Source organism: Barbatula barbatula (genome assembly GCF_947034865.1).
Source record: "Barbatula barbatula genome assembly, chromosome: 11".
Lineage (NCBI taxonomy): Eukaryota > Metazoa > Chordata > Actinopteri > Cypriniformes > Nemacheilidae > Barbatula > Barbatula barbatula.
This window is the reverse complement of record NC_136774.1, coordinates 20,653,754-20,681,178: the sequence shown is the minus strand read 5'-3', so window position 1 is coordinate 20,681,178 and position 27,425 is coordinate 20,653,754. Positions and strand designations below refer to the sequence as shown.

General features: G+C 39.0%; 2 protein-coding genes across 3 annotated transcripts in view; one reads left to right on the top strand and one right to left on the bottom strand.

Annotated features, from left to right (window-relative positions):
• med27 (mediator complex subunit 27) overlaps positions 1–18,222 on the bottom strand; it is a 39,764-nt gene extending 21,542 nt beyond the window's left edge. The window contains exons 1-3 of the mRNA XM_079467355.1: positions 17,776–18,222; positions 16,024–16,168; positions 2,653–2,783 (exon numbers count right to left, since the gene is read on the bottom strand). Of these exons, the coding sequence (XP_079323481.1) occupies positions 2,653–2,783; positions 16,024–16,168; positions 17,776–17,978 (479 nt within the window). The 5' untranslated portion in view covers positions 17,979–18,222. The remainder of the gene's footprint in view (positions 1–2,652; positions 2,784–16,023; positions 16,169–17,775) is intronic.
• Positions 18,223–18,660: 438 nt separating this feature from the next.
• Positions 18,661–27,425, top strand: part of ntng2a (netrin g2a) — a 46,503-nt gene continuing 37,738 nt past the window's right edge. For both annotated transcript variants that reach the window (XM_079467331.1, XM_079467330.1), the window contains exons 1-3: positions 18,661–19,274; positions 19,901–20,477; positions 26,592–27,235. In XM_079467331.1, the coding sequence (XP_079323457.1) occupies positions 20,247–20,477; positions 26,592–27,235 (875 nt within the window). In that variant the 5' untranslated portion in view covers positions 18,661–19,274; positions 19,901–20,246. The remainder of the gene's footprint in view (positions 19,275–19,900; positions 20,478–26,591; positions 27,236–27,425) is intronic.

The following is a 27,425-nucleotide window of genomic DNA, read 5'->3' as shown; positions in this document are numbered from 1 at the left end:
TACATGTTACTTAGGGCATCAAATCTGGGCCAATTATGACTGTAATTATTTATCACATTATGATTTATTTACATGGTAAACATTTAAAATGCATTTAGGAGCTTCTGGACGGCATTCTTTTCTATGGTCGGCCCACTCATTTGAGCGCGTCATTTGAGAACGCCTTCAAAGAAAAAGGAACATAAAAGCAAACTTGCATGAAGGTTGCGCTGCATAATTCATGAGCCGCTCTTTTTAGAAACGGCAAATTCATCAGGACACTGACGTTTGACAGAGGAGCCACCGGTCTCGGTTCACCTTGCCTGGTTCGACATCCTCTCCCAATCCGAGAAACATCAGAGCCGTTAAAGATCCACAATGCATTGCAGAGTGATGGCACACGACGCTCGAAGCAGATTTATCAGAAGCACCTAACTTCACTTTACTCAACACAACTGAGAACTGGCAAAATGCCATTGCAGGAGGTAGTCTGACATTTGTGGATGGCGCTTTTTCTTGTACCGACATTATGTAGGAACTCGAGGTTAAGGGGTATATAGGTGGCATTTTGAAAAACCAATAGAGACAACCTGCTCCACAAAGCACAGTGTAAGATGCTGTATGTGGTTCAAACTGATTGCCAAGTGAGAGATGTTCAACAACATTTTTAAGGAAAATATATATCTCTAGTCCAAACCATAATTCATTCCTTAAATCAGAGGGAAATAATAGATAATATGATTAGGGTTGTCAAGCGATTTATCGCGACGAATCGAATCAGAATAAATGTTTGTTGTTTACATAATATATGACTGTGCATATTAATTTTGTATTTATAAACACAAACACATACATGTATACATATTTAGGATTTATATATATATATATATATATATATATATATCTCGTATATATATATCGTATATATACATAAATGTTTATATTTTTCTTATATATATATCGTATATATACATAAATGTTTATATTTTTCTTATATATATATATATATATATATATGCATGCATCTGTACATGTTTATAAATACAAAATGAATATGCACAGCACACAGACATATATAATGTAAACAAACTTTTATTCTGGATATGATTCATCGTTTGACAGCCATAAAAATGAAAGGTGTAGAAGTCAGCATACTGGCCAAACTTTACATGAGCTGTCATGTGTCCCTCAAATCTGCAGCATTGTCCCAGGATCAACAATGACGTTGACCCAAGAGCATCTCTCACTTGGCAAAATCAGGAGAGCCATAGTGTCGCATATTGTACTCCATAAGTAAGACATTTGTTTAACCACATGCACATGTGAATGTAAATTCCTTCAGTTTATAAACAGATTATGAACTTTATCCAACATGTTACTTTCAATAATCATTATTTCATTGGTCTAAATTGACCTTATGCAAATCTTAAAAGTAAACATTAAAGTTACCTCAATAAGGCAATACATCATTTTTTGACAGTGACTGGTGTATCCATAAAATGTGATTGTAAATGCACCACGCATTGTATTATGGGAAATAAAGCGAAGTTAACTTTAATCAGTAGTACAAGATAAATGAGATGCCTTGTAAATCTAGTAGTTAGATTCATTAATACAAATAAATAAGAACTAATAAAAAACTGTGAATATTGTGAATATTGAGTGATAACGGGACACTATAGCCGTAAATACAGGACATTATATGTGGCACATGTTTGTGCTTTCTTCTTGTCCTTCAACCTCGAACAGAACATTGCACTACAAGCACCCAGAGCAAAGGAGACCACTGCAACTTGAAATAAATGAACAATCACTTTGAAGAGCCTTGGAAAGAAAATAAAAACATCGCAATAGAATAAGATTAAAAAGAGCCCATTTGCAAGGAGAAACACAGGAGTGCTATCACATCACAAGGCTTTTCATAGGAAGACAGACCACCTGGGCTCCGCTCTCATCTGTTCCATCCACCATCCATACTTATTTCATTCCATTCGTCTTTCATCTTTCCTCCTGAGTCCGTGCTCTCCTCGCCATACTCCAAATCTCGCTCTCGCTCATTTCTTATTAAAGCCTACGATCTACGACCTCGGTGAGACCACTCCAGACAATGAGCTATTCTACTCTGTCGCCGTAACCAGACGGACCAGCAGAGAAGAATGAATCAATGGTCACCTCTGACTTCACGCTTGTGAGTCCACAGACAAACAGATGTGTGGGTCATGATTGTAGCGTGTGTTATGTTTCTTTCAACTAACATGCGCATTAGGGCCCAAAAGTTCCTGAAAATGCTTCTTTTACACAAGGTCGAATTTAATATAACATATTACTTGATCTCTGATTAGAATTGTTTATATAAGTGCTTAAATTGAACTTAAATTCCAGATTTTCGACAGACACAAGCAGGATTAGATGTGTGTTCATCACAAAAGCATGGGTTGGATTTCCAGTGAACAAACATACGATTGAAAAACATACCTTGAACGCACCTTGAATAGAATCAACTGCAAAATCAAAACTGTAAATGCAAAGCGTTCAGTCATAAAGTTCTGACGGTCACGATGCAGTTGACACCAATACAAGGAACTGTACAGCATCAGTGTAAACATGGAATGTAACAATGTATTGCCATGAATGCATCAGATAGTCTTGCATGAAATATGAAGTGATACTCACTGTGTGGGGAGGACAAGAGTGCTGGGCTGGACTTTGGGTCTTCTCTTGGCAGACGTTCCCATCTGATTGGCTGATCGTTTGAGTGACTGTTGGTTCAGAAGACTGGATGCCAGACCAGCATGGTACTGCAACTATGGTGGCAAAAAACAACAAAATAAAGTTTACTGTAATAGATCTGCTGTGGTTATTCGTTTCACGTTACATAGCTATGAAATATTTATTTAGCAATTAAAATGCACTGTGCATGTGTATGCATTCACTTTATTTATTTTTTGTATAAATGTATTCAAAACAATCGATGTCCCAAATTCACTTATCATTTAAAAATGATAGAATAGCAAAATAAGACTATAAACACCCAATGAAGGCTTGTATTGAATTTAAGACAGAACATACTGGATAATAAATTAATTCTAATATCTAAAATAATAATAGCAAACTATTTGAAATAATATGGAATGGATTTCCAAAAACGATACTGACTGAAAGAGTCAAGTGGATCAAAACGAATATATTAATATTTGGAATACCATTATTGTCATATAAATATTGAAAGGTGCAGAAGTAGTTTATTAACGAAACACGCTGTTCCTAAACTTTGTAAACAACAGAGAGCCTGAAAACTGACCAATCAGAAAAGCTTTCTGTCTTTCAGTCATTTCATTCAATCAGGTCTGCTGGCAGTGTATTTGTTTTTCTTGGAAGGTGGGTTTGGAGAAAGATCATGTGGTTATAGTAGCAATTATTTATAGAATTACAACAATCATAATATCATTATTATATACTCATTTAGTGCCAGAAAAAAACTCAATCGGTTCGTTACGCATCTATTCAGCATAGTTTGGGACAACATGTCCAACAATATCTCATGTTGAATTAGAAATCCTACACAAATTGAATTTGAAACAACAGGCGCTGAGAGAATGTCTTGTGTGGCTTAACAAAGAGCAGCTAAAAATGTAAAATAAATCATAGGCTAATTTCTCTAATGTTTACCCAAAGCAGAGTTCCAACCTTGTCAACAATCTGTTCATCTGGGATAAAGCACAGTTGCTTGCCTATACGGCTCCATCGTGTTTTGTCGTCTCTTCCTCCTCCTCTCATGCCCACTTCCTCCTCCTCTCCTCCTGTTTCACTGTTTAGAACGTAACACAGCGAGCGTATCTTTCGCTCTGATGTTGCTGTATAGCAGTAGCCTGTCAATAGCTGTGTTCAAGTGATGAAATCATGGGAAAGGAGTCCACTAACCAGAATGCACAAGTGTTTGGCTGTTTCTCTCCCGTCAAGAAAGCTGACGGATGTGATAAAACTCTGGACGCCAAGTACTTGATATCACAAAACGTCTCGCACACACAGCCAACATCTGGGCAAAACAACAACAAAAATGAAGCGTAAAAGATTTCATGACCAGTCTTGGGTGCAGTGGTGTAGTCTATGTGATACGCAGGTATACGCCGTATAACCACTAAAAAAGAAGAATTTCCATATGCCCACTTCAAAAGTTAGCGAGGATACGAAACAACATAGTTTTGAATCAAAAAGGTGCGATGCAATGACTTCTGGACCATTGGTGCACCAGGAGATATGAAACAAAAGTAGATCATGGCAAGGCAAGCATTTAAAATACACTATTTTCGCAGTGTTTTCGCTAGAGACACTGCCAGCAATCTAAGTGCAACTGGATTTTGATAAAAATGCACAAATGGTAATTGTTGAAATTTATTTTAGCAGGGTGGGTTTGTGTAGAAATAGTACATCGCAAATAATTGACTGTATAGCTGGGTTTACACATGGATCACAAATGAGCATTGAAATTGCCAGCTGATAAAACCTGTGCTTTGGGGGTTGTATACTTATACCATGTAAGGTAACACGTAACTCTTAACTGATGGCTTAGACAGGGATGTACAAAACCAGCAAGTCCTTCCAGCTGTCATTGGCTATTGAAATCTTGCTTGCAATAAATCTTTCAGTATGCTCTTGGATCACATATAGTGCACTATGCGTGCGGGTTGTCGACCTGGGACAGGTGAATAGGCTGGGGGGAATCAGAGTATACTCACTACAAAAAACTAGACTACCGGTTGGGTGTAACTAGTTACTTAGTAATTAGTTACTGTAATTCAATTACTTTTCCCTTGAAAAAGTAATGTAAGAGATGACTTGTATTTTCCGTCAGTTACTTCTAATGTCATTAAACTAAATACTTTGTGTAATACATGCGTGTGCAATAGTAGATTTGACATCGAAAGTCTAACTTTACAATCGTATGAAGTGCTTGAATATATAATTTGTAATATAACATTTGTATATATATTTGAGGCCTTTTGTGTACATAGAAAAAGTCTTACATCTTTGAGTTCAGCTCATGAAAAATGGGGGCAAAAACAAAAGTTTTGCGTTTATAATTTTGTTCAGTGTATATTATTTATTTTAATGAATTAAAAGAGACGTTTCGTGTCCATCCTTAAATCACTTAACCAATCAAAGTTGATGTAGGATATAGAAAGTAATAAGCAATTAAATACTTTTTGGAGATAGCAATTTGTACCGTAATCTAATTACACGATTGAATTTGTAATAAATAACTAGTATTGAATTACTTTTTCAGAGTAACTTCCCCAACAATGATCATGACTGACCAATCAGAATCCAAAACGAACGAAAATAAATTATCTACTTTTATGCGCAACTTGTCAAACTACAAAGTAGAGTCGTGAACGCATCTGCCCAGGGTAGCCGGCTTGCTGGGAAATTTCAAGCAAATCAATACTCTGAGGGTGCCGCAAGCAACGTGCTGATAGTGAACGAGGTCAATTGTAACCTATCAGGCCCACTTTCTTCACTTCTGAATTCATCGGCATGCTCTCCAACGCGCACCGGGCTCTTAAATTAGAGCTCGTACGACCCGTGCCTCATTAATTGCTATTAAAATATTCCTCCCATTGAGCTAATTAGGTATGTTCGGAAGCAGCGGAGCGACGTTTGCCGAGAGAGAAGCAGACGGAGGAGCACACCCCCTGTTTAATTTGGCTGACCAAAGCAGCTGTGTTAACAGGGAATTATTTTAATTAACTTAAGCTCCACTTCGTAGCTAATGAGCCTGCTTGGTAAGGGATGCTGGGTGAGCGTAGCGTGTGCGCTGTGAAGATGCGCTCCAGCTGTGTAAAGAAGTGCTCGCTAATAAATAAAAGCCCTAGAAAATAACTTACGGAAAACACGCTCGCAGGATGCTGTCAAGACGGCTCAGGTGCCATTGAATGTCAAGTGGCTTGAGCGATTCGATGCATTCAAACAGTCACGATCACCGTTGCTTTTGCAGTTTGCAAGTGTTTCACAAATACGAGCATTGTCACTAAATTACCTTATAATATTCTTCAAACTTCACAATAATTCATGATGCTTTTTTAAATACTACTTCTATGTCATACAATGCACACAGTAACATCCGAGCGTGGCTACAACATGATGCCTTGGATTGACGAAGGCAGAAAAGACGGTGAAAAGAAAGTGTCAGGGGAGAAAAGACGAGCAGGACAGCAGATGACGGGGGTGTTAGAGAGAGAAGGAGAAACATAGGACAAGATGGACATTGCCCAGAATGCTGTCAGGCAGCTGAGAGCGTCATCTCATCGGGGCAGTTGAAGATTAAAGCGCCGGGTCACGATCTGACTTGGGAGAGGAAGCACGGGACATGCACACACAATCAATGTCTCCGTCAAATGGAACGAAACAAGACAGCCTCTTTTACTGGAACCAGACACAATTATGGAAGTGCAGAAAAGCCATTGCATCGTGATATAGCGCATTACCGGTACCATAAACAGACCGATGTTGCTACGAGACGGACCTCAAGAGGGGTCTGTAGGATTGACCAAACACACACGCATAGATTGCTAGTTTATATGCATATAATGTATTATAAGGGTTAATCTTAAAGAATACAGAAATTGCATTGCATTATATGTTTTTGTAAAATGTGATACCTAGCGGTTAAATCTTTAAAGGACCAATGTGTTATTTTTTGACAGATCTATTGACAGAAATGCAATATAATATAAATAACTATGTCTTCAGAGGTGTATAAAGACCTTACAAAATGAAGCGCAATGTGTTTTTATAACCTTCCTTAGAATGAGCTATTTCTACGTAACTGCTCTAGAGAGTGCGTTTCATAAATAAGTTATTTCCTTTGGCATAGAAATGAAAACTTAATCCTGTGTCAGCCACCAACGTGTTTAGAAGGTGAGGGATGGAGTGAGCCGTTGGTTGCAATTCACAACCTCACTGCTAGATGCTGCTAAATTTCATACACTGTACCTTTAACAGAGTACAATCCATATTTAAGAATGCCATAGTATTTTGGATGCAATTTAACATCATACTGTTGTATATATTATATTAAAATGAAACAAATATTATACAGGACACTATGAACAAATGATGATGCACATGTTGCATATACTGTAGACTTTGTGTTAAAAGCAAACCTCGGCAAAGGTCCGAGCACTGCCTATGGTATTAGCAGAAATGCAGTACTAGCATTCCTGCATTACCGCATGCAATTAATTGCAGATCCTCAATCAAATCCAATATCTTTTCAAAGGGGCTTCGCAGAGCACAGAACAGCCAAAGCACGTCATGAATATTAAATACAAGTTAAACAACTCTCTTTGATCATACTCTGGTTGAAATTCGCCGCCCCCATAAATGATGAAATGCCTATTTATGAGTGCTATTTTACCCAGAAATCCCCCCAAAAAACCTTTCCTTGAGGAGAAAGTGGCTCAGTTTGTTCTAATGAATTTTGCGTCTGAGAGCTATGGTAGGCAACAATAAAATAAACTGGGAAATTGTACATTGATTTGTTTGTGTGTGGTTACAGCTGAGCACAATGCAAACTATTCAAATTCCCAATTTAGTTAAATTGGGAATTACTTTTTGGGAAAACTACTTTTTGCAGGCAACATAACTAATTTGGGCATAAGGGAATAGTTCACACGAACGAGCTGAAGGACATAAGACAAACAGACTGAAAGAAGACAAACCGAATCATTGAGTGAAATATTTCCTTCCACTGGAGCTCCCAAATAAAATATGGCTCCTTCAGACATCAATGCCAGATTTTTAAGCTGTTAGATGCCACCTAAAGATGCACATGGGACATGTCTTTGCAAAGAATCCACTACATGCAAGCTTTTATAAAAGCTACAAATCAAATTTGAAACAGATCTTTATGGAGCACAACAAAATACACATTAAAACCTTCTGCACATTTGATTCTTAAAAGACAAGAAGAATTTTCTCGTAACTTGAACAAGAAACCAGCAAACACAAAGAAGAAGAAGAAGAAGAACAGTGTCGACCAAAAACAATATAAATGCCATCCATCCATACGCATAATCTATGGTCTCATTAAAAATATTTAGTCACAAGTGATAATTAAGATATTAATCCCCACGTGAAGAGAGACACAAAGGAAGTGGAAGGAGGACAGCGAGATTGACGTTAAGGGACGAGGAGGCAGTGATGCTGCAGTCAGGGGGTTAATTAATTTTTAAATATCAGCCAGAGGTCAAGAGGTCGAGGTCATTTTCTGTGCCTGCTTCTCATAAATCAGGGTTATGGGTAACGCAAATGAGATCAGACATATTCCTAGCAGGAAACCCATTTGGATTCAAACAAGTTTCTACAGGCAGTGATTGAATACGAAGACAGGGGTACGCCACATCAAAACAGTTTTAATAAGATCCAAAACCTGCTACTAGCAGTGGGACAGAAGTTTTCCAAATTAAAGTATTGAATTAATAAAAAAAATGCATTTTAAAGGATTAACTGCAACCATAGTCAATACTCACAGCAACACAGAAACAAGACATCAAAACTATGCTGTAACAAAACTAGACAGACAAAAACATTTTGTATTAATTAAGTTTAAATTTTTTATTTTAATTCATTCAAAGTAGGGCTGTCATATCGATTAATTGTGATTAATCGATTCCGAAATAAATGTTTGTTTGTGTTTTATAATATATCTGTGTATGCCGTGTATGTTTATATGTTTGTGTATTAACACACATAAAATATACATGCATATATTATAAAAACACATTTATAAACATTTTATTTGGAATCGATTAATCACGATTAATCGATTTTGAGCACACGGTGTTTACTGCACCTAATTTAGATGATATCAGGCTAAACCCTTCATTATCATCAGTGTTTATCTAACTTAATCACCATTCAGAAGCTTAACAGTATAAAACAGAAAAACAAACATGACAACATCGTCCCAATCTCATACATAAACTATTTTTAAATCAAAAGTCTCCTGTACTGAAAATAACAGCGATAAAACTATCAAAGGCTATATTACGTCCTTTGCTCTTTTAATGAGGAATTAGCAGGCCGAGGCAAACAGAGAACACTCTTCTTTTAACTCCACACTCCCTTGTCTTGGAACTAATAAGGAATCGGAGCTTGCTAGAGTTACAACATCAAACATTTTTCTCAGAGCAGTGCATTTTCAAAAGGTCGCTGCTTTTTTCCGCCCCTCTTAGCTGTTTCTCGTTCTCGTCCACCCTTTATCGTCCCTTCGCGCCACGCTGATCTTTAAGACTGACCAGGCTATTAGTCCTCCCTGGCACAGAAATTGCTGGACACATGCTCCATCATTAACCGCGGGGCTGAAACATGTTGTGGTGGCAAGTTTGTTGCTCTCTGATCTTATTGTGTGCTCCGGGTTTGAGGCCTGCCATTTGTTTCCTCTGACAGCCTCGTTCAAGACATGATTAAAGCGCCTAACCAGCTGCACGGTTTCAGGACAGTGTCGAGTGTGAAAGCCATTAGCCTTTGAAGCATTCACGACACTCTTTTGATTAGTTCGAGGGCAAAAAAACAGGAAACAGAAAAAGTTGTAGGCTCGGGTGATTATAGAAATATCCATAATGTAAACTCTACTACAAGGGATTGACTTATAACTTTGAGCCCGTGCTGGAGCCCGAATGAAGGATTGTAAACGACTGACACGATAACATACGGCCTCTGAATGCGTAAAGCAGATCTACTGTTCTGTACCTCTACAACTGTGTTCACGAACCTGATCAAGAGTGTCACTGGTTTGACTGTATGAATATGATCTGGATTCGCTCCGTGCATTACGATGATTAGATCCAAGCAGGTTTAATGAGGGCATTGCTTAAGTGAAAGTCTATATCTAAGACGGGGAGATTCCTCTGTAATGCATAAGCAAATTACAACCTTACCAATTTCACACGAGTGAGACTCATTTCCACTTCTTAATCTTTTGATCTCATAACTCGTCAAGGTGTTTTCACTGGTTTGTATGGAGGAATATCAGAGGGCCGCTGGCAATGTCACCTTGCAATCCAAAAACCGTGTCTAAAGTTTTCCATCAATGACAGAATATGTTCGCTTGTAATGGTCACACGTTACGTTTTACAAAAGATAATTCAAAGGAAACATATTTAGCCCCTGGTTACAAGTTGACACTTATCATCATCACTTATTGTCTGATGGGGTCCTGGAAATCTCAAGGTGCTTCCTGAGACTTTGGCCTTATTAACAGGATCATTTTTTTTACCAGCGAGTCTACTTTTATTTCTCCTATTGTCTTTTTAATATTCCAGTTTATTCTTTTGTGATCAATTTGTAATATAATATGGTTTCATGACCTGTTCTATTTGACCATAAAACATAAAAAGAGATGTTAGACAGAATATGTACAGTAAAAAGTGGATGACAAATTGAGATGGCTTCTGAAGGCATATCACTATGAACACAGCAGGCAACATCAGGTCTGAGATAACAGATACACAATGTCTTTGGTTTTATCCATATAAAGAAGTTGACCTAGAGTGTCCTAGAGTATAGTGCCAGTGCACTTGCGGCCCGACCAGAGTTAGATTATTGTCTCGAGCATCATTTGCTGGTCCCTCTCCCCTATCTCTATATCCAGCGCATTCCTGTCTGCTCTCCGCTGTCCTATGGTATAAAAAAAGTCAAAAAGCCCCTTAAAAAAAACTCTTCTACAGCGAAATACTTTTTTCCCACGCCTTATGCTAGTAAATCTAGACTGTCCCATAATTCATCTGTTCCTGGCAGTCCAGGGTTTGCTGGACCTAGCGGAGCTCTGGCATTTATGGCTGACACAATAACAGCTTGATGTCTTCAGTGTGTGATGGTACAAAGATAAGCAGGTGCTTAAACGTCTCTGTGTCTGACACCTCTACTGACAGTCCACAGCCACCCGTGTTAAATACAACACTGTCTGCTAAATGATACAGAGACTCTGAAATCATTCAATAAAGATCAGGAAAAGACTACGGTATTGTACATACATAAGCACGTACTTCTACAGAGAAATTGCAATATTCATGCTTCCTATTTTGGTTATATAATAACTGGTTATCAGACTACTAAATGGAAAATGTTAACGTGTATAATGCTTTGAGGTATGATTCGTAATAACCCACAAACCTATCAACATTTTGGTGGCTTACAATGTCTGTTATGATATCAAAGCCGTGAAAAATATGACCGTTTCAAAATCTTGTGCAAGCGAGTTTTATAATGAGCCAATTGTTGACCGTTATCAGCGTTTTGTTGTACATGTGAACCGCTCATTATTTCTAGCTTAAGGGCATCAAGGGATTTTCCTGCTGTTTCCTTAGAATCTAAGTACCGCTATGCTAGAAGAATTCCCGTTTAGTAAAATTAAAGCCTCGGGACGGAGTGGACCTTGAGGTTTCCGAGACAAAAACATCAGGAAATAACGACGATGAATGACAGCTAGTAGCCAAAGGCGAAGCAGGTTTCCATTTAATGAAATGCTTTTCTATTCGCTCTTGAATACAATCGAACCACCTTAACAGGCTGTCCTTTTTTATAAAGGGTGGGACTGTGAAACTCATCGTGGCAAATAATTCTGTTTCTTTTTTATTCTTAGTAACACATTTTATTATCATAATTTTTGCATTCTTTATAAACATGTAAAAACAAAGCATTAGCCATTTGAAAGAGTATTTCATAATGGTCATATCAAAAAATAAAACTGCATCCAACTCTAAACACCAAAAGATGTCTGAAGCACAACAGGTAGATGAGTCATAGTACCAGACTGAGATACGGACTCCAAGGAGATAATGGCCAAAAACAGCCCCACTAAAAGCACCCTGTGCATTATTCTGAGGTAATTTGCATGTCGGAAACGTTCCTATTGATCGGGTTTACAGTGGGGTAGGGGTGCTGTCCGCCGGGGCAGACAGCGTGGAAGCATCAACATTCTGCCAGAGAAGCTTGGTTTGGCCTTACGCCCATGTCCGCCTCAACACCGTCCATCCGAGACGCACCTAATCCTGATCTAATGCTCTTCCCATCGGAGTGTGGGAAAACAGCTGGCCAAACACACGTAATGGGATGAAGCTTGTGAACCCGCTCTGCCACGGTATCAGATTCGGACCGGAACTAATGAGAACAACAGAATTACAGACATTTGGAGAAGAAAGTGGTGAAGAAAATTAAGTTAAGAATATTTAAAGACAACATCAAACTGACACCACTGGTTGAGACAGTGCTGTTGTGTTGGGGTGCATATACAATGTATACATAAAGCCGTCTCTGCAAATAGGAAAAGTATTTCAACATCCAAAGAATGGCACATATTTTTAATCAAAATGTAATAACTTTTTTACTATTCTGCTGATGTGAGCAATATTGTATGGATGAAGCGAAACAAAATGAACCAGTAATATTGCAGCCTATCATGTCTACTAAATCCACAATCAATAAAATAAACCCAAATCTACACTATCCCCTAAATAGTCTGTCTCAGTCCAGAAGTTAGTTTTTATATTGTCTTTACAACGAACCACTAGTCAACAAAAAATGGGTGTTCAGGTGTGTATCAGGATAAATGCTTTGAAAAAAAGAAACAGAAATGCACGGCCACTATATTGAAAACAAATTCAAAAAAGATGAAAATCCTGTGTGACCTAAAAAAGAGTTTAATACATTGGGACGTTTAAAGACAACCGAAAAATGCTGTTGCCACGGATGAAATCCTTTCTATGCAATAGCAAAGCTGAAAAGATTTAGTTTTGTTGGAGGAAAAAGACCTGTGTCCACCTACCATTATGTAGAGCGTGGAGAGACCAATGGATCAGAGGCTGCTATTGATCGAGTACTTTCACCCAGTCATTCCACATCGGTGGATAAAAACCTGCGACATCAAGCAATCCATGCAAGAAAACTGAACAAGTGAACTAGTCTTCACCCTATAATAACCTATTATTCAAACCATCCGAGACCTAATCGCAATATTTCATGATAAAACAAATTAGGAATTGAATCACAGCTATTCAAAACACAGTAAAGAGCCTGTTTCCCATTGAAAACATGATCCTAATCCGATGCTAATGCCACATGCATCACTTGAGGCCAAAGCATCAAAGAGCGCGAGAACAGAGCGCAGACGTCCAGAGAAATTGCATTTACAGTAAGAATAGCAAATCTTGTTCAATAACACTTAGGACAGAAGACCTACTCAAGATCAAAAGAAGTCAAAGCACTCAGCTGTAATGGATATTGAGCAAATGTTGGTTCTACCGTGAGAACACCCACATCTATTGAATCTCAAGTGCGAGCTCTTCGGGCCGAGACGCCGCGTGCGTTCTATCGAAACAATTTGCTCAAGGACCTTGTGTTTGACCGGGCCAAAGAGAATGCACTTTCCCTGCCTTTTTTGGAACAAAAGCAAATTTACCAGATGACATTGACAGTAACACAACTTTGTTTTCTGGACGAGCAAGCAAGCCAACTTTTGATATGTTTCTACATTTGGAACATCTCACGTTTAGGGATGCTCCGATCCGATATTCGTATCGGGTATCGGCGTCGATACGTAATAAAATTCTAGATCGGGTATCGGTGCAATTTGTCACCGATACCCGATCTGACATAAAATTTGTGCTAGACGATGTAAAAGTTCATGGAGACACCGGCGCTTAAACTCTCTCGTGGGCGGCTGCGCATTGCGCAACGTGCGACATCATACGCTAGCAACGTGTGACATCATACGCTATCAACGTGCGACATCATACGCTAGCAACGTGCTCTGTACGTAGTGCACGTGAACAAGTGAACACATATAGCAGCGAACAGCATGGAGCGAGCCAAAATATCTGTCATTTGGAGTTATTTTACAACAGCTACGCCAATAAGTTCCACCGCTTTCATTGTTATGGATGGGCAACCGCTGTCCGTCGTTGCGAATAATGGCTTCAGACTCCTTATAAACCACCTGGAGCCGCAGTACGACACGCCGAAGCGTAAATATTTAACTCTACCTTGAACTGTACCGAAAAGTCAAAAAGCAAACACATATCCGAAAAAATTAAAGATGTCAATGCGGTGAGTTTTACAACAGATATCTGGAGCTGCGACGTGTCGCTTTTAAGTTTAACCGCACACTGGTTGGATGAGAATTTTGTGCCACAAAATGCCACGTTAAATGCAACAAACATGTGCAGTTTTACTCAGCTAGGGAAGCTAGTGTTTTATTCATCTGTTTCTGTGTTGGATGTTAAATTTTATTTTCACTAAACTTTAGTTTAGTTAAGTGGACTTTGCTTTAGTGACTAAAGCATTAAAAAGATCTGATTCATGTTATTTTGAATATCTAAAGCAGTAAAGCTAGTACTTTTTTGCTCAATTTCAGCAGCTTTTTTTTGCGAATTGATTTTTTAATTATTTTTGCACTTTCTTAAAAATTATTAAGAGATTTTGTTTCCATTTATTTATACCCGTTTATCAAGCTAGTGAAGCTGTTGTTATATTCAGCTGCTTAATTTGCACTTTAATTTTGAATGTCTTTTGTCCAAAGATAGTGAACACTTTTGTTTTATTTTTCATTTGTTTTGCACCGGTGCTGGTTTAATAAACTATTTACTAAATTTGTGAATCATTAGTTTGTTATTTTGTTTTACGGGGTCAGGAAATTTATGTTAAGTCGAGCCTGATGTCTTGCACAGCAATGCACATAGTTTATTAAGTAATTGTGCACTTTAAAATTTTTACCTTAGTATCGGATCGGTACTCGGTATCGGCCGATACTGAATCTCAGGTATCGGAATCGGTATCGGAAGCAAAAAAGGTGGATCGGAGCATCCCTACTCACGTTGCCTTCATTGAAGCCAATCTCAGAGTAGAATGCCTCTGATGGGCTACAGAGTTGAGAATTAGATCATCAAAACGTAGACCTGCTTCCTCTTGATAATAGGCTAACAGCGTTACTTGGAGTCATGGTGTAGGTTTACACTAGTACAATGATTCCCTGACTCCATTAAGTCTGATGTCCATGATGGTGAAGAATGATTAATGTTAATCTGGAATTTAGGAATAGTTCGGTGGCCACAAAACTCCTTGTTTCCATAAAACGTATTGATAAACAGAGAGGTAGCTAAAGCAAAAATATAGTATTTCACATTTCCCACATACAAAACAACCAAAATAGACTTTTTATTAAAAACTGTGAGTTAAAGGTTCACCCATGTCATCATTTACTCACTCTGAAGTCAGTAACCAAACAGAACTCAACCCCCATTTACAGCCAAAGTAGGGAAAATAAATACTATAGGAGTCAATGGGGAGGAGATCTCGTTCTTCCAAATATCTTCCGTTGTGTGTAGCACAACATAGAAATGTATACTTGTTTGGAACAATATTTGAGTGAGTAAAACTGTCGGGTGAACTATCCCTTTAATCTAATGTCAAGCTATTGGAAGTCAAGAAAGCTATCAGTCACGTTCAATTGTAGATGCACCAGTAAAATATCATGTCAAAATGAAAGCATCAAATTTCAACATCTCTTATAAACACAGAAAGGAAAAAAATATAGAAGAGAAAGAACTTTCTCACAAGTTGAAGGCAACTTGCAGCCCTGAAATATACACAATTTAAAAACAAAACCGTACACCAGCTTAACAATAGTCCCCGCCAAGTGATTCACAAACTGTCAACTATATCATCTGTTATGGCAGAGGCATCCAAGAACTTTCTATCTTCTAATTTACCATCAGACATTTACATAGAATTCACACATAAAATACACCATTAAGCGAAAGCCAAACTCTGTGTTTACAAACCAAACAAGCGTCATCAATAACAATCCCTAATGTTATGAAGGTGACCCTTTAAAATGTCACTCAGTATTGATATTCTGGACTGATGTACGGTCTGTTTAACTTGTCTATTATGGATATTTAACATGTTCACAGCACACAACACAGCAATTGTATTACAATCCACCTGTGGGTTAAAAAAATAGTATTTTATGCAGGGTAAACTTACTTTATTGGACCATTTGTATGCCTGGAGCAGTTGGCTGTACAGAGGGGTTTTGTCTTGTACTGGGTCTAGACTGAGCAGCCCGCTGTTGTGTAAGGGGTGGCTTTCTGACGGCCTGCCGACCAAATTACTGAGACGTTCCAATTCACTGTAGAAACCAAGAGAAATTAGTGCTGGGCGGCATGACCACACTTTTAAATAACAGTATTTTCCAGATATATACCGGTTTTCGGTACATGACAGTATTTTTTTAAAACATTTTACACATCGAGAGAGGAAATACGGCAGTTGATTGACTTAAAATGGCCTTTTCTATGGTCATATGGTCAGTGAATATTGTAGAAAAATGCCACACTAGTGTTATATAGGTTAGCAAGTCCCACAAAATGATGCGGTTTATTAAGAGGTTGCACTCATGTTGAAGTGAAGGAATCAGGATGCATGACAGTTGCAGTAAAAATACAGACCCTTTTAACTGTGCATATTTATAACTACACAATGTAAACAAGCCCCTTCCCCTATTATAACAACTTAATTATAAGTTTAGACTACTTTAATAACTCAATAGCATGCAAAGCTTAACTTGCATACATTATTTAAGCAAATAATTAGAGAAAAAAAGCTCAAAATTAACTATATCCCTGGTAGCACCATATCTATCGGTAGCACTGGTGCTCCCAACTTCAAGAGAATGTGCACCCACTCAGAATGAATACCATCTGTCTGAATAGTTGTATACAAAAAAGTATACATTTTACCATTAAAACATGGATGTGATGTCTGCTACGTCTGTGTTTACATAGTCACAATGACTTCATGATTATTCTGAAATCATATTTTTAAATCATAAAACAAAGGCTTAAATTAGATACGAGAGAGGAAATCGACAGCATCTCGCCGTCAATCCTCATCATAGCATACAGAGAAACGGTTAAAACTAGAAACACATCATGTTATATGCTTATATTGAGCAGGTATGAGGGGAACACACTCGCGTTTTGAAGATGTTTGCTTGTGAGTGAATGAAATATAACGTAATGCAATTGCTACACATGTGTTACAGCCGTACTGTTTAGCTCATGTTTATATAGAAAAATTATGATACAGTAGTGCGGCGACATAGAAAGATGCATTCTGTTTGAATGGCTGGCCCTAGTGCAATTCTTTATAGTCACATGTCTAACAGGTCTCAAAATCTTTTGTGCCTTGAATTACACATTTATAAATGCTTGATCTACATCAAAAATATTTTGCTCATAGCAGTAGGTGAATGATCACGAGAGAAAGATACTGTACTGTCCTGTCCTTTAACCGTGAGCAGCGTGCAGTTTAACCAGAGGAATGTTTATTTATTTATCGGCTATAATATATCGGCCTAAATTTTATAATCAGCCGATAACATTACAAATTTCCATTCATCGGCCGATAATTTATTGTTCATCCCTATTTCAAAGTGATAGTTTCTGGTCCTGAATGCTGATTCACGGGTTCTGTTAATATGTTAGGATAACAAAATAATATTATATAAGAAACCAAAGTCATCCCTTGGAAAAAATCACCATGGCAACCACAGCCCTGTACGTGGCATGCACATTATTGTCACTGGCGTAAAATCTTCAATTTAAGCCAATACGGGATGACTTGATACCTTATCACACACACTTTTATAACGATAATAATCGTGGTATTTGTTAAACGATTGTTGTAACCGTTACATTTTATGAAGGGGTTTCATTGCATTGGCAACCGACTTACTTCAAATCGCGATTGACTGATTGCAAATGATCTTGAAATTCAGTCATAAAGACTTTTTCCCGCCCCTCAAGCGTTTCCTTGTTCTTCATCCCATCCTTAAGAGAATCAAACACCCTGGTGACACTCGATCGAAGAGCCTGGATGGCGTTAATCGCTTGCGAAAAAGCTTCCAGATTCACTCCGACATTCATAACATCCGCCATTGCTGCCGCTCGCGCTGCAACTGACGACGCGCGATGACGTCATCGGCACTGACGGGATGACGGTACTTGTAGTTTTCAGGAGGCAAGCGACGGGGCAAAGCTTTTATTACCGTTTTGAGTCAATCAAAGTAATACATACTGTATGCTACAACGCGTGTCTAAATATTGTAATGATAGTAATGATTGTACTTTTATAACACAAATGACCTGATCCGGGCTATATATGTGGCTACTTTGAGCTTATGGAAAGTAGTATGCGCGTCCTCGGGTGCCCTGGACAGCTCCATTATCCGAAACACGTGTGGACTATTCAAAACGCTTCATTGATTCCGTGAAAAATAACGAAACCTTATTTGTCCAAAATACCACAAAAGCGTAAAAGTAAAAAAGAAATCCCCGTTGTGATAGGCCACAATAAGGTTACTACAGCTATCTCTTATATAATATTTGATATATTCTTTTCGAATATGATATATAGAAAAAACAATATTGTGAACCTAACATCAATCATGAAATAAATGATGTTAGAAAGAACAATGAATTTCCACAATGTTACCAAATGAAGCACAATGCACGTGACAAGCACTTTTATTGATATAATAACGAAGTAGGTTATTTGAAACCAAAGCATCAAACATGGAACAGGCTGGATAATATTCTGCATCCTCTGCCTCTGATCTGTCCCTTTAAGCAGGGCGGACTGCCTGTTCTGCTGGTGGGACGGTTCTGCTCTCCGAGTCCGTAGATAAACTTATGTTTCACGTTACTTCTACCAGTCACGGCAGGCAGTTTGAAGTAGCCAAAATCATTTTCGTATTTACAAAAGGAAAGGGAGAGTGGGGTATACACGCAAAGATAGTAAGCGTGCGCAAAATAGATTGCTAGATAAGGCACGGTGAATGGAGCTGGACCGGGGCATGTAGAAGAGAGGCAGGAATGGGAGGGATAGTATTATGAAGTCTGTCCTTGAAAGCGCAAGACAGAGACATCGGTGACAGGGGCACGGACAGAATCGCAAACTTTGAGTGTTTAGTGAGCAATATGTGTGTTTCGGAGCGATCTGGATCTGGGGCATTTATCTAGCCCATCTATCTAGAATGCTTTCCAACAAACTGCGCGGCAGCCGGAGGATGCACGGATGGGAACGCGTTCACTGTGATCATTATACAGAGATGAGTAACGTTTGCATCTCTTCTCTTCTCGTCTGTTTTAAGTGATGTGGCTGACCGAGAAAGAGTTTTCGGAGGAGAAATTCATCTGGGAACAGTAAAGGTGATGCTCTTTCTGGACCGCAGGGTGAGTTTACGCAAATGTGTTACTTTTTGGCTGTGCATATATGTAGGCTGTAGGCTACTGTTGTTAGTGTTATTATGGTTTTATTTATCATTGAGCATGCCGACACTATATGCGTTGCAGTCACGAGCACCATCATTTTTAGACTTTATGATAAATCCGCTTGTATGGCCGTTTTATATTAGCCAGATAGCGGATTGGAAAAGTTTTGGAAAAGGCTACTTAAATCGAAACTTTTGTGTTTTCGAGCCATTTTAATTCAGTTCTGTTTGTCTCGTTGTTTTTACGTCATTATACCTTTAATATTTAGGGTGACGCTGAGCAGTTTTTGTCAATGAAATTAATGGAAAGAGTTTGCTTTACTCGATTTAACCCTTTTACGCACATTTCATGTTTCGTTATTATACATATTCTGTAGCTGTATAGCCTTTCTTTTGAAGCATAGTTCCCATACACATGATATAAACCTTAATTGAATCTATTAAAAAAGGCAAAAATGCTTAAATGTCTATAATGTAAAGTCGATGTGTGAAATTATAAGGACGCAATTCTCGGCACAGGAAGAGCAATGTTTTAAAAGTTAATCTTAATCGTGGGTGTGCCATTTTTGATCTTTTCTATTTTTCTAGGCTAAATGTCAGAAATGAAACAGCTCGTTCTGTATTCACACATGCATCTTGGACTGGACTCCGACACCAGGCATCATCTTGCGCAAAAACGTCTACTTCACACCTCTGAACTGAAGTGACATTCAGCCCTGGAAAAGTTCAAGTTATTGTCATCTACAAAAAGTGAACATTGAAAGATGCAGCAGAAGATTTGAGAGTCAAACACAAAATCACACAACATTTTCTATCGAAGCTCAGAATTTGCGTTTTTGGAAGCAAGTGCAACTGCAATGGATTTCGTAATCTGAATCATTTCCATGCTGATATTGCTAAAAGCTGTGGCACCTCTTGCCTTTCTATCACACCCATGGACCCATCCAGTGTCATGCTCTCACAGGCGATCCTGCTCTTACAGTGCATTATTCTGACTCTGGGCCAGTACGATATCTGTAAGTCGCTGGTCAGCACAGATGATGGACCAACATGGGAGTATTACGCTTGCCAACCCAAACCTATGTCCATGAAGGAGTATATGCAGATTCGAGTGGAGCCTCCTGATATCACATGTGGGAACCCGCCGGAGAGATTCTGTACTTTGGTGAGTAATAAATAAACTGTTTTGGGACTCTAGATTGGTTCGTGGCAAAAGAGAGCAAGCACTTCAAGCCTTTTATCTTAAAATAAATTCAGACATAAGAATAGTGCATTGTTGTAGAAAGAAAGGACAATAGAAAACGGAATAAACATAATATTCCATATATGGTTTTATGTGATCAGAGAGTTATTTTTAAGCGACACTGAAATGTCTACACACATCTTAAATAGAAATCAATGTGACGTGTTGGTCAAAAGTACAAAAAAGCCAATGTGTAAATTTGCACACACAGCTGTTCTTCAGTGTAGTTTGCTTCCTTGCATGAGACATCAGTCACCAGAGGATTATCCATGCAAATCATCACAGGTTTAGCAAAAAACGTGAGGTCTCAAACGGTCTGCGCCTTTCCGAATGTGACCGGGGGAATGTGATATTTGGGTGACCCTGCAAAACAGAAAGAGGATAAATACGAGGATGCTTTATATTGTATAGAATAAACGTTTTTTGAGTAAATATTAGGCAGTGTTTGTAAGGTAGGAGGATAGCAATTCATCTACATCTTAGAATCAAGTAACCGATGCTTTGTGCTCTTAGCCAATAATCTGATCGAGGATTTGTCCAGCTGGACTGACACCACGCATGGGGCCCGGAGACGGAATAATGCGTCTGACGGGGTGCACATTCACACGTTCAGGGTGTGTGCGAATAAAAAACAGGATGCCGTTTTTGGAGGGGGGGGTGGGTAGTGGTCATTGCTTATGATATCATTCTCGCACCTTAAACCGTGCGTCTGGCACACTGAAATCTAGTGGGTATCTGTACCATAGGGAATCTGAATTCAGACACCGAATACGTTTTCAACAAGCAAACACTGTAGACGCATAATGATTGAAATGTTTTGAAGTTTGTATCACTGATGATATTACCACGGTGTATTTTTATGTTTGTAGGGATCACAGATACCAGTTTGTTTAATGATACACAGTCATTTCAAGGGGTAACGCGGGGGACAGAGTTCAGGGAGTGAACTTTGAGGATTCGCTTTTATCCATGCAATAGCCTCGAAATGCAGTGCACATTTCATACATAAAGTACATAATGTTGCATTTTCTGTATCCATGGTTTACAAAAAATAAAAAAGTATCCATAGTCCTCCCATATATATTTACATAACAGTGATTATTTAAATTTTACCCCAACAAATTATACCGACACAAACATTATTCGAAAGCTATTTAAATAGAAGGTAAAATAATGACTTTTGTTATTTACTAAGTGGTTATGACTACATACGGTAATGATAAGTATATACCTGTGCATACACACACACTCACACCTGCAAGCACATACTGTATATACACACAAAAACACATACACGTAAATAACAAAACTTTAAAATTACTTGTGGACCAGTTTTAATTGTGTACCAAAAATGTGGTAACAAATCCCTGGAAGTTTTTCCAGTCGTAATAGAATGCACCGCATGAAAACTACTCCACTTCATCACTATTCATACAACAACCCGTCACAAGGGCGTATATTTCGTGCATACTGATTAGAGAATATTTTTTCATGTCGACCTGAGGCAGCTTAGCGAGCAAAAGAAACTGGATATGAGTTTCAGGAGAAGGGTGTAGTCATGTCCTTCCCTGTCAGCACTTTCTTCTCAGATCAATAAAAGCTGACTGTTCACCCACTGATCAGCCCGTTCTGCATTCAAATGTTCAAAGAGGAGTGGGGGGAATGATGGGCCAGGCACTTTTAAACTGAGGAGACCTTCTGGCATTCGCAAGATCAAACCGGCTCCACGTGAGAATAACTCCTCTGCCCGCAGTCAGGTGGTGCTTGGGAGCAGAGGTTTCACAGCAACATTTTTGTGTTGAAAATGAGTTTTTGCGCACTTGTAAACAGAAACTCAGGGAATGTAGTGTGATGTGTCATTTACAATATAATTATAAATATTTGGTATGTGACTTACAGGCGTATTGTTTATTGCTTGTGGTCGAATGATGTCACACCGTCATAAACAGTATAGTAACATTAAATACTGGATAAAAATGTACGTATGGGGTCAGGTTAAAGGCATAGTTCACCCAAAATAAAAATGTTGTAATCATTTATTCACAGTCACGCCGTTCAAAACCAGAATGACTTTCATGTAACACAAAAGAAGACATTTTGAGAATTGTCTGACAGGTTGTTTCCATACAATGGAATTCAATGTGAGCCAACGTTCTTCAGAATATCATGGAGTACATGTTTGGAACGAGTAAATGAGGAAAGATTTTTGAATTGATGGGTGAACTATCCCTTCAACACTTACCTAGCACAGGGGCTCCCAAACTTTTCAGCTCGCGACCCCCAAAATAACAGTGCCAGGGACTCGAGACCCCAACTATCCAGCTACAACACAAAAGAACACAGTCTAACATAAAATGAATTTATAGTTATTTACTATTTATTTTAATTGTTGTTATACATACACCATGAACTATTAATACAGACGGTCGAATTTCATCAAACTGATTTGAGTGCTTATGAATGTCCTCTTTATGCAAACGCCGGCCTCTTTCCTCAGCCTATAGGACGATGGCCTTTGTGAATGCAGTGCTTCTCAGCCCTCCTCGGCTGGCCAACCTGCGTTGTCTATGGTCAATATTAAACTAAAAATTGAATTTTTTGACAAATACAATTTCCTAAACTTAAAACCTGAGAAATGATCTGCGTGCACATTTGGGAGTGTTTAGCGTGGTGCTGTAAACCTAATGCGGCTGGGCTGGGTTGGCACCCTTATAAAATATAATAAAAAGTGTAACACATTCAAATGTGGGTAGGGAACATACAAGGGGTAGGGAAAATGAATCACTTTGTGAACTTTCATAGCATGCACGGTGCTGTTAGACACCAATACAACACGTTCATTTAATCTTGACAACCCAACGCAAAACATTTATTTGATATAGTAAGTGTGGGACTCTGTTAAGTCGACTGTAACTGTGTTTACAATCAGCTGTGTTTTTTCTTCACGTCGAGTTAATTGATCCAAGTAAGCCCTCTAGATTTGGCAACTTCAGGTTCTTTGGAAAAGCTTTCCGGCTCATTAAAGATTTAGAGGAAATTTCAGTCACTCAGCGCCCACAGGAGATGCTTCTGCATTTTTACTCAGCGCTTTACTCTCTCTCTCTCTTTCGCATGATGTTAGCCGCCGCTGGAAGCTCTCGTTGTATTGCTCTAGCTAATGAGAGAGAGAGAGTGAGAATGAGAGGGAAAGGAGTATTAAGCATGGGGGACAAGGAAGGTTTTAGCTTAGCTAAGCAGAAAGGTGACCCGTTACTGCATACAGTACACATCTGAACGCAGTCCGTGTTTGAAGCGGGACAGAAACGCTGTTGTGTATCACCCTCGCTTATATAATTCGAATGAAACCTCTCTCTTTAGTCTAAGAGCTATTTGAGGAATAATCCTATTGGACCGTTTTAGAAACACATGCACTGCCAGGACTAAATTTAGCAGATAGAGTAACGGCACAGTCTTGCAATGCACCATGGGACAACAAACACATATGGTCCAGGTTTAAACAAACCTTTGAAAAAGCGCTCACATTTTTTTGTATTTGTTTGTCAAAGGCGGTACCCATTTACTTCTATGGCATGGACACAAAACCAATGCACGTGATGGGTATCGCTGTTGTTTGGTTACCAACATTCTTCAAAATATCTTCTTTCGTGTTCTGCAGAAGAAAGGAAGCCACACAGTTTTGAAATGACAAGAGGGTGAGGAAATGATCATTTATGGGCGAACTATAATAGAACTCCAAAAATCACTAGACAAACAGTCAGAAAAACTAATAGAAAGTAACAGACGGTATTATATAATGTAATAATAAATACATGTAGGCAAAGTCTTTTCAATGACAAGAACGTGGTCTTTTGTATATCAAATCTGAAATTTTACCGAAGTGGTGACAAAGTAGACCAGTATCAATGACACCAGCACACCGTGCATTTCTCACTGCTTCTTGTCTATAAATTCATGTCTGAGAAGCATTTGAAAAGCACTCCAAATCCATTAGACTCAGCAGAAAGAACTGCACAAACAGTACTAAGTTGAGTAAATCGCCTAAAATGGTTTCATAATCTATTTGCATATTAAAGTCGTGTTCTGACACTCGGCGAGACAGTTGGAGCTCTTGTGCGAGTCATTTTCTGGCTGGTATAATTAGGCGACTGTTTCCCTCTGAAGCTGTTCAGCACCAGCTGTTATATGACTGAACGTCCGGCGGGACCGGTCTTCATTGTAATTAACACGCCGCTGAAGAAAGAGGGCCATCTCTCCAGGTAGAGGTGCAGTCTCCAGCAGCACAGCCCCGGATCTTCAGCGCTTGTTAGTCTCGGCCATGACATTTTACTTTGCTACTAAGCACTTCTGTCATGAATGACTGCTCTTATGAAACATGACAAAGTTCTATTTTGGTTAACAGAAAAATCTTATTTTAAGAAACACGCAGACTCTCTTTAAATAACCGACCCATGTAAACTGTAGAGTGGATTTCCCTAGGTCATGTAATTCTATATTTGAAGCGTGTAATTTGACCGGACTCATTAAGGCAGGCTGGGAATTCCCATCGAAGGTGTGTGAAGCTAATGGGATGGAGGATTATTCATTAAGTTAATGTTATTAGAGGAGTCAGTGACAATTGTACGGGAAAATCTAAAATGTGTCACGTCTAGGGCTATGGAAAATCATGCATTTTAGGGGCCACCTCTGTTCCAGGGCATCTGGCAACCTTCTTGGCGATTTTTATATCAATTGCATATTATATTTGATAATAAAATCCGGTTCTCCGTGGTGTAATGTAATAACCAGCGTAGCCACAGATATCTTACATAAACTCAGATATCTGAGTTTATGTAAGACCAATGGTGTCCAAACCAATGGCAAAGGTTCTGGGTTCGAACCCCAGCAAGTACACAAATTGAAAGAAAGACTTTATAGTAAGTTGCTTTGAGTAATAGCATCTGCACAAAACAAGTGCACAAACATTTCATTAAGGTTTACGCTCCTCTTTAGCGGTGACGCTTCCTGGGAGGAAAGCTGGAGGTTTAGTCTAAGAGCCACCTGGTGCAGCAGTTGGACTGGATTTGCTTTGCAGGGAAAAATGGCAGGATTGAGACATAGGAGTGAGTTGGGCTTAGGCGTTGGATCTGAGCGTAATGGTGCTCCAGATGGTTGGGGCAGGTAGCCTCCATTATTTCTTAATGGTAGCTAATGGAGCATGAAAACACTTGGCCAGGGAAACGTTGAAGTGCGTGGGCTTTAAAACAATAACTATCGGTGGACATTGAGCTGTCAGTTGTAATGGCTGCAGCGTGTGCAGCTTTTCCCAAATGCTTGTTGTCCGGTATGGCTGTTGCTTACTTACAAGGGAATTAAAAGTTCAAGGGTGACCAGATGGCAACCGGCGAGCTAATCCGTACACCTGGTGTGTCACTAGAGCAAAGGTTTATACCCTGAAATTAACAGAAGTGATTGGAACATTAAAACCTTTTAATACAGAGGCGTCTCCGTCATAGGAATAATTTTCACTTCGATTGTGGGAGAAGCATATGTTCTGCTTCCCCTCTACGGCGTATATAAAGTGACATAAAGCTCAGAAGTAAGGAAATTATGACAAACGAACCCCTGATTGGAAAGTAAATTATCCTATAGACGGTTTCATTGGATGCACACACCTGGCCTGAAGTAAACCTTCGGTCTGTGTTTGGTTATAATGTAACTATTGATTTTCTTTTTAACTTGAATTCATATAATTTTTTGGTTAACTGTATTAAAATACAATAAAAATACTCAGCAGTTATTGACACTTTGCAGAGGTCTACCTTAAGTTATGTTTGGGCCACATCATTTATTTTTATGTTGCTGCCACTGAAACCATTGATAGTAAAGTTTTATGACATCAATCAACAGGTATCCTTGCTGTTTTAGCTGGTCTGGTTTTAAGCAGAATTCTGCTAGACCATTAATCCAGTTTTGACAGGTTAAGTCGACTGCTAAGCATAAACTGTATGACACTTTATAGCATGTTTCATTTATCTGTTTTGTCTTCTTCCTCATCAGGAAAACCCATACCTGTGTAGTGATGAATGCGATGCCTCCACCAAAGAACTCGCCCATCCTCCAGAACTGATGCAGGACCGGGAACGAACTGGACTCATCACATATTGGCAGACGGTGACATGGAGTCGGTTTCCGGAGCCTCTTCTGGCCAACATTTCCTTATCCTGGAACAAAAGCCTTGAGTTAACCGATGACATCCAGATAACCTTTGAATATGGGCGGCCCACAATAATGGTTCTGGATAAGTCCCTGAATTACGGGCGAACCTGGCAGCCCTTTCAGTACTACGCCGACGACTGCATGGATGCCTTCGGGATGTTGCCCAAAAGGGTTCAGGATTTGACGGCCACTAATGTGACCAGGGTTATGTGTACGGAGCAATACTCTCGTTGGGTCGGTTCTAAAAATGAAAAGAACGCACGCTTCGAGGTCCGGGAACGCTTTGCCATATTCGCGGGGGCCAAATTACAAAATATGGACAACTTGTACACGCGCATGGAGAGTATGAAAGGTCTACGAGACTTTTTCACCTTTACGAACCTGCGCCTTCGGCTGCAGAGACCAGCGCTCGGTGGAACGTATGTGCAAAAAGATAACCTGCTCAAGTACTTCTACGCCATCTCCAATATCGAAATACCAGCAAGGTAATGTCTCACAATGCTCCGTTTCGTTACTCATGAAGGTCTTGCTTATATGCGTACACAAACTCTTTTCTTACTTTACATTTTTACATCTGCTATATTTCAAACCAGTTGTTCTTTACATTAAAGTAAGCTGTTGGCAAACACAGACATTATAAAACGTCCACCGCTGAGGGGATCAATGCACGGCCCG